We start from the raw sequence: 13256 nt of genomic DNA, 5'->3' as shown, positions 1-13256 counted from the left end.
TCTTCGCAACTTACTTTCCTATCTACCTTTGTGTCATCAGCAAATTTAGCAACCATACATTCGGTCCCTTCATCCAAGTCATTGATATAGATTGTAAATAGTTGAGGCCCTAGCACTGATCCCTGTGGCACTCCACTCGTTACATCTTGCCAATCTGAAAATACCCATTTATGCCTACTCTCTGTTGCCTGTTAGCTAACCAATCCTTTATCCATGCTAACATGTTACCCCTTAAGCCGTGCCCTCTAAGCTGTATTTGAGCCTCTAATTCACTTAATTTATTTCTTATACTCGTGCATTAGTATATAAAAATCTTATTTGGGCACGAGACCCTAACCTGATGCTATCTTTCTCATACCGTTTAACTTAACACGTTTCTCATGTCACTCCTGCTATAACTTATTTTAGTATTCCCTTCACCTGGAGTATCTATATCATTGTTTGTGTCCTGAACTCTGCTCTTATTCCTTTCTTATTTATCTTTAAACTATCAATTTTACTATTGTTTGTGACTGAACCCCCCCCGCCATTTATTTAGTTTAAAGTCCTTTCTACTATTTATCCTTTCTGCTAGGACCTTGGTCCCAGCCCGTCCCAACGGTACAGCTTCCTCCTGTCCCAGTACTGGTGCTAGCGTCCCATGAAATCCCACATCCTTCCCACACACTCCTTTAGCCAAGTGTTCACCTTCCTGATCTGTTTGTCCCTATGCCAATTAGTACGTGGCTCGGGTAATAATCCTGACATTGCCACCCTGGAGGTCCTGCTTTTTAATTTAGCTCCTAACTCCTGATACTGCCTCAGCAGGACCTCCTCCCTTTTCTTCCCTGTGTCATCGGTCCTGACATGGACCACGACAACTGGATCTTCCCCTCCCCCTCCCCCACCCCTTTCCAAATTCCTTCCAGCCGTACCAAGAAATCCCTTACCATGGCACCAGGTAGGCAACAAGCTCTTCGGGACTCTCGATCGTGGCTGCAGCGGATGCTATCTATCCCCCTAATTATTGAATCCCCTATAACTACTACATTTCTATTCTGTTCCACCCCTCTTTGAACAGCTCTCTGCTCCAGGATGCTTAGGTCAGCATTGTGGCTGTTCACCCCACAGTCTTTCTCCTTATTCTCACATGTATCAAGTACATTGTACCTGTTGGATAGGACCAGTGTCTGCAGGACCTCCTCCTCCTCCATCTCCCCTCTGTTAACATAAGAAAATAAGAAACAGGAGGAGTAGGCCATACGGCCTCTTGAGCCTGCTCCACCATTCAATAAGATCATGACTGATCTTCAACCTCAACTCCACTTTCCCACCCGATCCCCATATCCCTTGATTCCCTTAAGAGTCCAAAAATCTATCGATCTCAGCCTTGAATATACTCAATGACTGAGCACCTAGCCCTCTGCGGTAGAGAATTCCAAAGATTCACAACCCTCTGAGTGAAGAAATTTCTCCTCATCTCAGTCCTAAATGGGTCCCCATGCCCTGCTGACTAACAGTCCCACTCTCCCCTTCCTGTACCTATGCTTTCCTCTGAGGTGTGACTGCACTCTGGAGAAAACTATCCAGAAATTCCTCCCCCTCCCTTATTTGTCAGAGTGTCTCTAACTCGCACTCCAGCTCAATGTCTCAAGGCAGAGACATTTCCTGCAGAAGTGGCAATCCAGGAAAATCTCACCGTCCACAAATTTCCACTCTCACCAAATTCCCATCGTCACTCTGTTTAACAAGCCACTCCGTTTAGCAGATTCACCCAGCTCTGTGCTGTTGCAGAGATCCCGCTAATAAATATCTTCTGAAACACTAAATCAAAAGCAAAATACTGCATATGCTAGAAATCTGAAATAAAAACAGAAAATGCTCAAAAAGCTCAGCAAGTGAGGCAGCATCTGTGGAGAAAGAAACAGAGTTAACGTTTCAGGTCAAAGACCTTCCGTCATAACTGGAAGATGTTAAAGAGTTAAAGTTTTTAAGCAAGTACAGAGCCAGGGAAAGGTGAGGAGGGAGGAGAGGAAAGAACAAAAGGGAAGGTCTGTGATAGGGTAGAAGGCACTAGTGATTTAATGACAAAAGGGATGATGGTGCAAGGCAAGGAGGGTGATAATCCCCTTTCCATGGCTCTGTATTTGCTTAAAAACTTAAACTCTTTAACATCTTCCAGTTCTGACGAAGGGTCATTGACCTGAAACATTAACTGAAACGTTTCTTTCTCCACAGATGCTGCCTCACGTGCTGAGTTTTTCCAGCATTTTCTGTTTCTATTACCTTCTGAAACACACTCGTTACAACTGGTCAGTTAACTTCCAGCCACAATAATTAACATCTAGTCAGGAACCCATTTACAGCTGATTGACTGTTAACTGCCACTGACTTGCAGTTTTTTTTAAAGTTAGATCTGACAGCATAGCTCAGCTTTCTGTTTGTATATTCAGTCATTGTAGAGCAATAAAGCTAATTCTAGTGACTACCATCATTCCCAGGCCTCTTTCCCTTCACTCCTAGCTAGTGCAATGCCATTCATTTAAGTAAGTGTGCCAATGTGTAATTCCCTGCACTTTTCTGTACTCAATTTCAACTACCATATTTTTTGCACACTTGCATATTTCGCCCGGGTCCTTCAGCAGCTCCTCAGCTGTCTCATCAGGTTTAACTCCATCCTTTCCATAGTACCATTTACGAACTTGACAAAACTGCATCAATTCCCTGAATCCTGGCAGTTTATGTCGATTAGAAATATTTATCAAGACTTTTAATTTCTTTTTAAATGCAGTAATCTGCGTTTTTTCATTAACCTGACCCTTCCTTTTAGGCTAACACAATGGTGACGTGCAGAGTATCAATTCCAGTTTCTTTTCACCACTCTTAAAAACACGTATCTTGATTAGATTACTGTGCCACCTTGTGGCAACACTGCACCAGTTAGCTTGATAGCACATTCAAACAAATCTGGAAGTATTGGCACAACTTGATCCAGTAAAACCCTCACCACATTAACAGCTCAAAGTGGTACTAACACACTGAAAATCCCATTGTACTCAGAATAGTACAGTCAAAAAAGCCAGAACCTTATAGAAGCTGAATGGCACTGTTAAAATACTACTTTGGAAAGGTCAATGCAAAATTATTTTATGTTCATTTTGAAAACATTTCCGTAAAGCATTTTTTTTTCCAATAACCGTGTAGAAAGCGTTCAACAATAAACAAATTGCAGCAGATACATTATCATTGCATGCCACACAAATACTATACAGGGTAGATACATAAAAACACATATAATGGAAAGAACATTACGGATGTAAGGGAGCAATTTTAGTGACAGTATTGTACAAAGGGTCATAAGGTAATGTTACTACAAGAGCAGACAGTTGGAGAGTGACTGCAAAATTGAAACGGAAAACTATTAAAACAAAAAAAAATGATTATATTGCATACCGCCAAGTGTTACATGCAATATAACCTTTTGATCAGTTTTCGTGATCGAATGTTCTATTTTAAATTCAAATTTACTAACCTGTTCACTGACACTGAATGTGGGCTAGCAAACAGAAATATGATGTGGAGAGAAAATAATTTGAAAATTACTTTGAAAAATGTTAATTTTCACAAACTGAAAATAAGAAATAAAAAAACAATTAGATGCTGCACATCTACTTAAAAAAAACGAATTTGAGGGATTAGACCCACCTTCATGGGTATGTTAGTAATAGTAGTGGAGGCAAGGTCAAAGTGCTGCTGGACAAGTGTGGTGAGTTTTGCAGGCAGCTGCCTTCCTGCACGAACACTGTGCACTTCACTCGTTAGAACCAAAGAGATCTGTAGAAAACAATTTGGACACCGATCGATGACATTTTTTATGACACTAAAGTTAAATTAATGCTGAATTAACATTTTTACTACAAAACACAGATTTGGTATATACACTACTTCTTCATTTAGGACTTAATAGACAATTTGTCCTAAAAGTCTAAAGTTAACAAAAATACTTTAGGCTGTATATTTCATTAGGGGTAATTTTACAACAACAACTTGCATTTATATAGCACCTTTAACGTAGTGATACATCCCAAGGCACTTCACAGGAGCGTAATCAGACAAACTTTGACAGAGCCAAAGGAGATATTAAGATGGGTGACTAAAAGCTTAGTCAAAGGGGTGGATTTTAAGGAGCATCTTAAAGAATGGAGGGGGTTTAAGGAGAGAATTCCAGCGCATAAGGCTAGATGTTAACTAGATTTTAAACTATCGAATTAGCCGCTCATTATACACCACAGCAGATTTTCCTTTAATTGAAGTCAACGGAAGGTTAATCGGACGGGACATATAACGGGTGGCCAATTCCGTATCACCCATTTACACCATCGCCTGAAGGCAAAATGACCCCTATTATTTTTAAAGCACTGCCTGTAACAACCCAACTTGAAGAAAAAATAGTTTCCAGTTCTCAGATGCAGTGACTCCTTTGAAGCCATTATGTGCTAAAACTACACAGTGCTCTGGTAAGGACATATCGTGAATGCTGCATTCTGCTTTGGTCATTGAGATATACTGGGCAACCTTGCATGAGTAGAATCACAAGCTCCATAGTTTAATAACAATTTACTCAAAGAACTAACTACTTCAAGAGTAAACAAATACTATAAATGCATTTTTAAAGGTCATGGGGGAGCAGTGGGTGGGATTTTGTTGAAATGAGCTTCATTTTGGGAACCTATTTACATAAATTATATAAAATTGATGGGAGCAGCTTTAGCACTAAAAAGTGTTCACCACACTTAAATAAACCAGTGCATTTTATCAAAAAGAACAGGACATTTTATATTTTTGTTTCTAAAGTGTCTATTTCCAACAGAAATGTAAGATCACGCAATACGAAACAAAGAATGATATAAAGCTCAATATCAGAGTCATTTAGTGCTCGCACAACTCACATAAATAAAACAGATTTGAACTTGTGTACTAAAATATTAGAAATGGTTCACTGTTATACGTCTGCATGTTACTAGCCTATTTAACAAAAGCAAATAACTAGATAAGGACTCAAACTTCAACTCCTTTAATTTTAAGCAACTTTTATGGCATCAGTTCCTCTTTTTTATAAATAAGATTCAGGCTGTAGTTACATTCTGCCACTGGGTGCCGTTCACAGCCAGGAAAAGCTGAGTTACACACACTCACTGAGCTCCACTCCCAGCTAGTAGATTTAAACTGTTCTGACTCAAAACATTAAAACAAAACTGCTTTGTTTTGCTAAGTGCCCAGAGAATGTGACTGACCACTTGTTCCCATGCAGCGTCAAGCCCAAGTGGCATGAAACACCTTCCCCAAGCTGGTCTCACTCTGCTACGTTTTAGAGTCCAATTGGGAAACTGTCCTTTTTGCATCACTAAAGTAGAAGTCGTTTTGCAATGATTCACAGCAATGCAGAAGTGACGATTTGTACAACTCATTCCTATCAGTTCAGAGTTTAAAATGATCCTAAAATGCAATATGCTGTGTTCCAAATCTGTACAGAAATAGAACTCACATCTTTCTTTGGACGATCTGAAACTAGGCTGTCTTCTCCCGCTGTGTAGGTGTGAATTAAGACCAGTTCACAATGTTGAATTTGCATCAAGCTGAAAGGAAACAACAGACCATCTGCTGATTAAAACAAATGCCACCTTGGTCCATTTTCAAATTTAGTTACTGTAAGCTGATAGGGTGTCCATAGCATTTCTCACTGAGATAATAAGAAGCCGTTTGGCGTATTTGTCCTTCAGCTTTGATAAATAGGAATTAAATGTTTTAAAAAACAAGGTCTTTTCATTTCAACAAAAAATTATTCCATGCTAAGTAGATAAGTAGGTAGCAGATCTTTAAGGAAACCTTACAATACAATAGAATTTTTCTCTTCTCTGTTGAGCAAGAGTGAAATCTTTCAATAAGAATGCCACAAACAGACTCAAATTTCTGACAAACCTGGGAATACTTGTAAGCAGGCAACTGAGAAAAATGGTCACTTTGAAACTGCTCTGATGTCATTCAAGGTGGGGCAATTGGCCCGCGATACCAATCAAAAGTGACGCAACAACACCCAAGAACCATTTTTTTTTTTAAACAGACAGATCTGAATAAAGTTTTAAAAAAGTATACTGAAAAACAGGCTTAAACTTACTTATCAGAACTCGCTGCTAACTTGTTGTGCTCATGGATTGTCTCTTGGACACAGTCTTCTAACATTCGCACATGGCTGTCACTACAAATCACATTTAAAAAAAAGAGAAATAGAAGGAAATCAGAACAAACTTGTCAAAAGCAGTACCTAGTTCACAGTACAAAGAGACTGGTCATGTAGAAAACACCAACTAAAAGCTTAAAGCAGTCTTGTCAATCAACACAGTCTGGTGCATTATCAGCAATACTTTCCAAGTTTAAGAAAAACCATGGCAAAAGATATTTTATTATTATATTATTTAACAGTGACCCAAATGCTTTCAGGTTTTGATCTACAAGGTTGTCTTTTTAATAAAATCAGCTACGGGTCAGTTCTATATCTCTAAAAATGACATTGACAGCAACTTGTCTTTAGCATAGAAAAATGAACCCAAAGTGTTGCATAGAGGAAGAGTCAAAAATGGGTGCCAAGTAAAATGGAGATATTTAAAGCTTGGTCAAAGAGGTGGGTTTTAAGGAGGGTCCTAAAGGAGGAGAGGGAGGTGGGATGCTCATGAGGAGAGAGTCAGAGAAAGGGAGAGTTTAGGAGGCAGAGGAGGTAACAGAGATGGGGAGAAGCGAGACCGTGATGGGATTTGCACACAAACATGAGAATTTTAAATTTGAGGCATCAGGGGACCTGGAGCCAATATAGGTTAGCAAGCAGAGGGCTGATGGGTGAGCAGAATTTGGCGTGGGATAATACATGGGTAGCAGAGTCTTGAATCAACTAAAGTTTAGAGGATGGGAGGCCACCCATGAGTGTATAGGAATAGTCGAGCCTGGAGTAATTGTAGAATATTGCATCCTTACCCAGTGTCAAAAATTCAAATGAAGCTGAACATTTAACCTCATGTGGCCTCATCTGCTGGATTTTGCCAGATCATACCAAGATGCGAGATGAATGGTGCTCATGCTAACAAAGCACTGCCTGTGCAAGAGCGAGTCAGAAAAAAAAGTCTAGAATGTGCAACGGTCTGAAAGGATGTTGAGTCTTATACCCAGATCACACCACATCCTATTCTAATCTTTGATATACTTTTCCCATTTGAATTGATATTCGCATCACTAAGAAGTGTTTTTAAATATTAAGTTATGTTCCAAAGAACTACATCCTCACACATAAAACAGGCCATTACCATCAATGGAACTAGATCTCAACTGTGTATACTGCACCATTAAACACAGCTAAATTACAAATAATAAAATTACTTTACGTATAACAGGCTACAGTATGAAGAAGCATGAAATAGGATTTATACCCCCCCTTACAATGCTAAACGTAACTGACAAATGACTACTGCAAGCAACCTTATTCCATTTGAGCGTGATAAATAATATTGTGCATGCTTTCATAATGCATTTTTTGATGATCCGACTGACAGACTAGAGTGCAAGCAGCACAGAAATGAAAAGCAATCATTTTAATTGAATTCAGCTCAACATAGCAATTTAATAGCTCAAAGAGAATGGAATTAAAATGACAACATTTGCTCGAACTATTGATGAACAATATTGTGCATGATGCATGGAATGCTGAGTAGCGCACCTTTTGGCATTAGTTATACAGATGATACGACCCTTGTTGCTGACTCGGTCTGCATTCTCCATTAACGTGGTCCGGGCTTCGTGCTGATAATCCGTACATTTGCACAGGACCTCCACAGCTTCGACTAAGCCGTGCAGAACGCTGCAGCATTCTGGGTCCATGCGTGCGTTGGGAGGCCCAACAGCTGCTAAGGCCGCCATCAACTGTTATAGAAATAGGATCTATTATTGCCTGCATGTTGACGTAATAGCAAACTCCGCTGGATTAAGATTTTCACATTTCGCATGGAGTTGGCGAAGAACAGAAATGGTTATTTCAGACAAATGTGAGGTAAATTCTGAAACTGCATCAAAATAATGAATACTTGTACGCACAGTGCAGAGTGGATTTGAAGTGTTATTTGAAGATTTCAAAATATGCAAAGGTTTTCTACAATAGATTTGTCAGAAACTAGACAGCTTGCTTCTGATGCACAAAGCAGAATTACAAAAAGGGAAAAGGAGGTTTCTTCTGACTGGCTGCAGCAAATGGATGTTGATGCAGTAGAATGTGAACCCCTCTTTACCCAGTTATATTTCAGATTAAAGCAAAATACATAACTGCTTACAAAAAAGGTGGCCTGTGCATTTTAATCAGAACTGAAACAAATCATTCTGAACATTTCACATTTCTATTAGGCATGCCTTTAAAAAAAGATACAAGTTCAACCAAGTTTCCAATCTTTGCGATTCCTTCCCTCACTACCAGCAACCATTAAATAACTTAGTCCCGACTCAAAGCTGACAAAGATGGAAAAATAAACTCTTCTGCCATATTTTGTCCACACTATAGTCCCCACCGCTTAGACCGCCCTCGTTTAAATCGGGCAAATGTTTAAATCGATCAATTACCAAGTTGCCACGCCAGATATTTTGGGCAGAAACAGGCGTTCACTCAGTAGTTAAGATGCAATTATCTGATATACTTAATCATCTCTAACTGATGTTGGGTCACAGCTTGCACTACTCAGCACTGGCTGCAGTAATAAAGTAAATAGAACCACGTCGAGGTCCAAAGTACAAAGAAGCCAGCAGATAACCTTTCATCTCCGCTGTCGTACCACCGCCACTGCCTATCTTTACAACAGTACTTCACTTATAATTTATTTTTCAGCTTTCTGACTACACCTACCAACGGAATATTCTAAAATATTCAAAATCATTGTGTACTTCTATAAAGGAATAGCTGAATCTTGATCAATAATTTTTTTTTAATATATAGCTGTCAACATTTTAGCACTGATATTTCAGGTCTTTCTTCTGAACATCATGAGCGTTGCAGATGGAGAGGATAATCCGCCCAACATGTACTGTGGGCAAATCCCATTAGCACCAACGCACCCGCTATAAGCAGCAGGGACTGTACTACATTTAACAGTGACATTTTTCACACATTTCCTCCTTTTAATAGCAGACAGTCTTTAAAAACAAGTTCTCACCAGTCTTCTCTAATTATCAGTTACTTCACATGACTGACCAAGGGTATCTCACTAAAGGTTACATTAGAAGAGTGCCTCAGCCAACTTGCAGTGAAGGAGACGCGACAAGAGGTGCAGAGCTGCTTAAGAAGCTTTAGGAGGATAAGACATAGGGTGTCAGCTTTGAATGGGTGGTTCTGGGGTGAGACTGAAAATCCCAATCGGGGGAAGTTGGACATTCAGACACAGATAGCAGATGCGGATATTTATGTGGGTAGACTGGAAATCCATGTCAGCCACATGCACCATTTCATCGTGAAGCTTTAGGAAAGACCATTTAATCTGAAAGCCCTGCCGATTATCAACCTGTGTGAGAAATATGTTCCAAGAAAGCTATTTTATCCCTGTTCTGATGAAAGGTTATCGACCTGAAACATCAAGTTTCTCTCTCCACAGATTCTGCCTGACCTGCTGAGTGTTTTCCAGCATTTTCTACTTCTACTTTATCCACTTGTTGGCTATCTTGGTTTTAAATATTGTACTTTCAGTATTTTGCTATGTCCTACTGCTTCTGTGCATTATTTGATTTATGCACAATCTATTGGTTTTAGCCTCTTTGTGTGTTATTGCCTTTATTAGAAGACAGTAAAGTTTTGTGGGCAGCCCACATGACCTCTGGGAGTGTACATCACAATAAAAGAGTGCAAGTTTCAGTTGATAGGAAACTCGGTCTGCTTATGGAAACTGTATTTTCGCTGTGAACCCCAAAATAAATTTGGGGTGAAAGGTTAAATCGTAACCATGGGAAATGGAAAGATTCACTGATGCAACAGAGGGCGATGGCAAATTTTGGAGCAGGGTAGAGTTTGCTTTACTCTGCATCTGGCCATACCATAACTAATGAAAGTGGATGATGCAGCTATTAGGTATCAATAGTAGAAAAGTGCTCCATTTCCTAGCACCAATACTGTTTATCTTGATCCACACACAAAAAAGCAAGATTTAAAAAAATCATTGTCACATCAGAAACAAAAATACAACCACTAACTCAAAGCCAGTTTAAATAACACTTAGGTTAAGTTTGTAAAATGAAAAGAAAGCTCAGGCCTTATATAAACCACCCTGCCCCCTCAAGATGAAGAAAGCCCTTCAGCCCATTTGATCTTATCCTTCCAGATTACCACCTTTACCTTCTGCTGATTATAGCACCTATAATTATTTCTCAAATGACTCCAATGCCCTGGTCTCAATCAAGGTACTAAAAACCTGTCCCAGCTGTTCATCCCCCTCTATCTGTGCAAAAATTGCTTCCTAGCACCTGTCCTAAACTTCTGGCTTATAACTTTGAATTTATGTCGTCTTCTCCTGCTGCCTTGGCATATTAAGAGTCTAAATGAGGTGGAGGAGCAAAGGGATCTGGGGATACAGGCACACAAATCACAAAGTAGCGGCGCAGGTTAATAATGCCATTAAAAAAAGCAAATAATGCGCTGGGGTTCATTTCTAGAGGGAAAGAATTGAAAAGCAGAATATTAAGGTACAATGAAGCTGATCACAATAAGTGATTTACTCCTCACTCCAAAATCAAAAAGTTTTGCTTTACCTCCTGCAGGTTCTGATCATCTTGCCCCCAGGAGTTCAGGGTATGTGCTCTTGAGTCACTTACAATGAAATTCACCTAAAAAAAAAATTCAAAAATAGAAATGAAATAACTAAACACAAATATCTGAAATGAATTAAAGTACTTTAAAATGGGTGAATAAAATACAGTAAATTCTCCACAGAACATGGTTGATACACTGTTAAAGTAATCACCAAATTACTATCAGAACTGTCTTCAACATGTTTCACCCAAACTAAGTGGGCAGCTTTACCAACTTCGTGATTACTGCACTGCAACACCAATAAAAAATCCCAATAGCGAGTGGGAAGAACTTGCCCAATCATCAAATAAATGGCTTAAAATGATTTGTTTACAAAATGTGAATTAATAACTGAGCCAAGTCTGTGACTACCTTTTCTTTCTATTATTCCATTAAACAGATAGCCCTTCCTCAACTGAATATACTCCGTAAGACCTCTTTTTAAGCAATAAAACAAGCAAGAAGAGGACGAGATCACAACCCATCCTACACCAAGTAGTCGTGACTTCTTATTTATTGCTGGTTTTAGTCGACTCCTGTAGATTGCAGTGACGTTACAATTAAAATGTGGGTCCCACACGACAGCATGCAGAATTTGAAAATAGTCAATTTATTCTTTGTAGATATGAAAATACCACCGAACACTCAATTACTGGAGCCCACATTTTGAGTGCTGGGTGGATTGCTCTTTCCTTCCTCCTCCCAACCAGGGAATTGATTCTGTTGTTGGTTCTGCATGAATAACCTTCATTCTCAAAACTTTTGCGACAGTACAAATGACTTAGTTGTGAAGCATTAGATCCCACCCCCAATGATACCTAGATAAGGCTGCATTTATAAAGCTTGATATGTAACTCTATGTCTTTTTGTGCCTATTTCTAATTGCATTTTAGTGTCATAGGTTGCAATTATTCTGCTGTAAAATGCTTTTAATTTAATATTTTTTCTTTAAGTTTCTTATATAAAAGATACTAGCATTCAGAACAGTCCAAGGGCTAAAAATTACTCATCTCCAATCCCTATTATTTATTGCAGTGGTTTTAAAAGAGAATACTTGCATTCAGAACTGACTGTTCCTAAGCCAAAGGAGGAACTTACACATAAGGTAGTCTGTAGGATGACTAATTCTGCAATTCTACCACAAATAAGAAAAATCTCAGTTGGGTTTTCCAACTTAAAACAAAAAAAAATTTTAAAAGAAATTTTTTTTATTCTTTCATGGGATGTGGGCGTCGCTGGCGAGGCCAGCATTTATTGCCCATCCCTAATTGCCCTTGAGAAGGTGGTGGTGAGCCGCCGCCTTGAACCACTGCAGTCCGTGTGGTGAAGGTTCTCCCACAGTGCTGTTAGGAAGGGAGTTCCAGGATTTTGACCCAGCGACAATGAAGGAACAGCGATATATTTCCAAGTCGGGATGGTGTGTGACTTGGAGGGGAACGTGCAGGTGGTGTTGTTCCCATGTGCCTGCTGCTCTTGTCCTTCTAGGTGGTAGAGGTCGCGGGTTTGGGAGGTGCTGTCGAAGAAGCCTTGGCGAGTTGCTGCAGTGCATCCTGTGGATGGTACACACTGCAGCCACGGTGCACCGGTGGTAAAGGGAGTGAATGTTTAGGGTGGTGGATGGGGTGCCAATCAAGCGGGCTGCTTTGTCCTGGATGGTGTCGAGCTTCTTGAGTGTTGTTGGAGCTGCATTCATCCAAGCAAGTGGAGAGTATTCCATCACACTCCTGACTTGTGCCTTGTAGATGGTGGAAAGGCTTTGGGGAATCAGGAGGTGGGTCACTCGTCGCAGACTACCAAGCCTCTGACCTGCTCTTGTAGCCACAGTATTTATATGGCTGGTCCAGTTAAGTTTCTGGTCAATGGTGACCCCCAGGATGTTAATGGTGGGGGATTCGGCGATGGTAATGCCGTTGAATGTCAAGGGGAGGTGCTTAGACTCTCTCTTGTTGGAGATGGTCATTGCCTGGCATTTGTCTGGCGCGAATGTTACTTGCCACTTATCAGCCCAGGCCTGGATGTTGTCCAGGTCTTGCTGCATGCGGGCACAGACTGTTTCATTATCTGAGGGGTTGCGAATGGAACTGAACACTGTGCAATCATCAGCGAACATCCCCATTTCTGACCTTATGATAGAGGGAATGTCATTGGTGACAAAATTAATATACTGCCAGCTTTGGAAAACAAACACAATACCGCGTGTTTTGACGTCCGTAGATGACTTTCCCCAAATCTCATGCTGTTTTTTCCCCCTTTGATAGTATTTTCTCACTCTTTATTGCAGCTAAGTCTTCTACTTCTACTCCAGTAGATTTATTGTAGAAGGGGCAAAGGATATCAAAAAATTAAATGAGAAAACCAGGAAAAATAAGGGCCAATGTTCCAAAAAATTGGATTTAGGATTAAGTGGTATGTATGT

General features: G+C 39.9%; 1 protein-coding gene across 3 annotated transcripts in view; it reads right to left on the bottom strand.

The window, feature by feature from the left end:
* Nucleotides 1–13256, bottom strand: part of ints13 (integrator complex subunit 13) — a 68936-nt gene that overhangs the window by 42957 nt on the left and 12723 nt on the right. For all 3 annotated transcript variants that reach the window (XM_068004671.1, XM_068004669.1, XM_068004670.1), the window contains exons 3-7: nt 10801–10875; nt 7742–7944; nt 6155–6235; nt 5525–5615; nt 3685–3813 (exon numbers count right to left, since the gene is read on the bottom strand). In XM_068004671.1, coding sequence (XP_067860772.1) covers nt 3685–3813; nt 5525–5615; nt 6155–6235; nt 7742–7944; nt 10801–10875 — 579 coding nt within the window. The remainder of the gene's footprint in view (nt 1–3684; nt 3814–5524; nt 5616–6154; nt 6236–7741; nt 7945–10800; nt 10876–13256) is intronic.

Source organism: Heptranchias perlo, chromosome 24, assembly GCF_035084215.1.
Source record: "Heptranchias perlo isolate sHepPer1 chromosome 24, sHepPer1.hap1, whole genome shotgun sequence".
In the NCBI taxonomy this organism is placed as follows: Eukaryota; Metazoa; Chordata; class Chondrichthyes; order Hexanchiformes; family Hexanchidae; genus Heptranchias; species Heptranchias perlo.
Note: the sequence above shows the minus strand (reverse complement) of the source record. Positions and strands in the feature narration are given on the sequence as shown.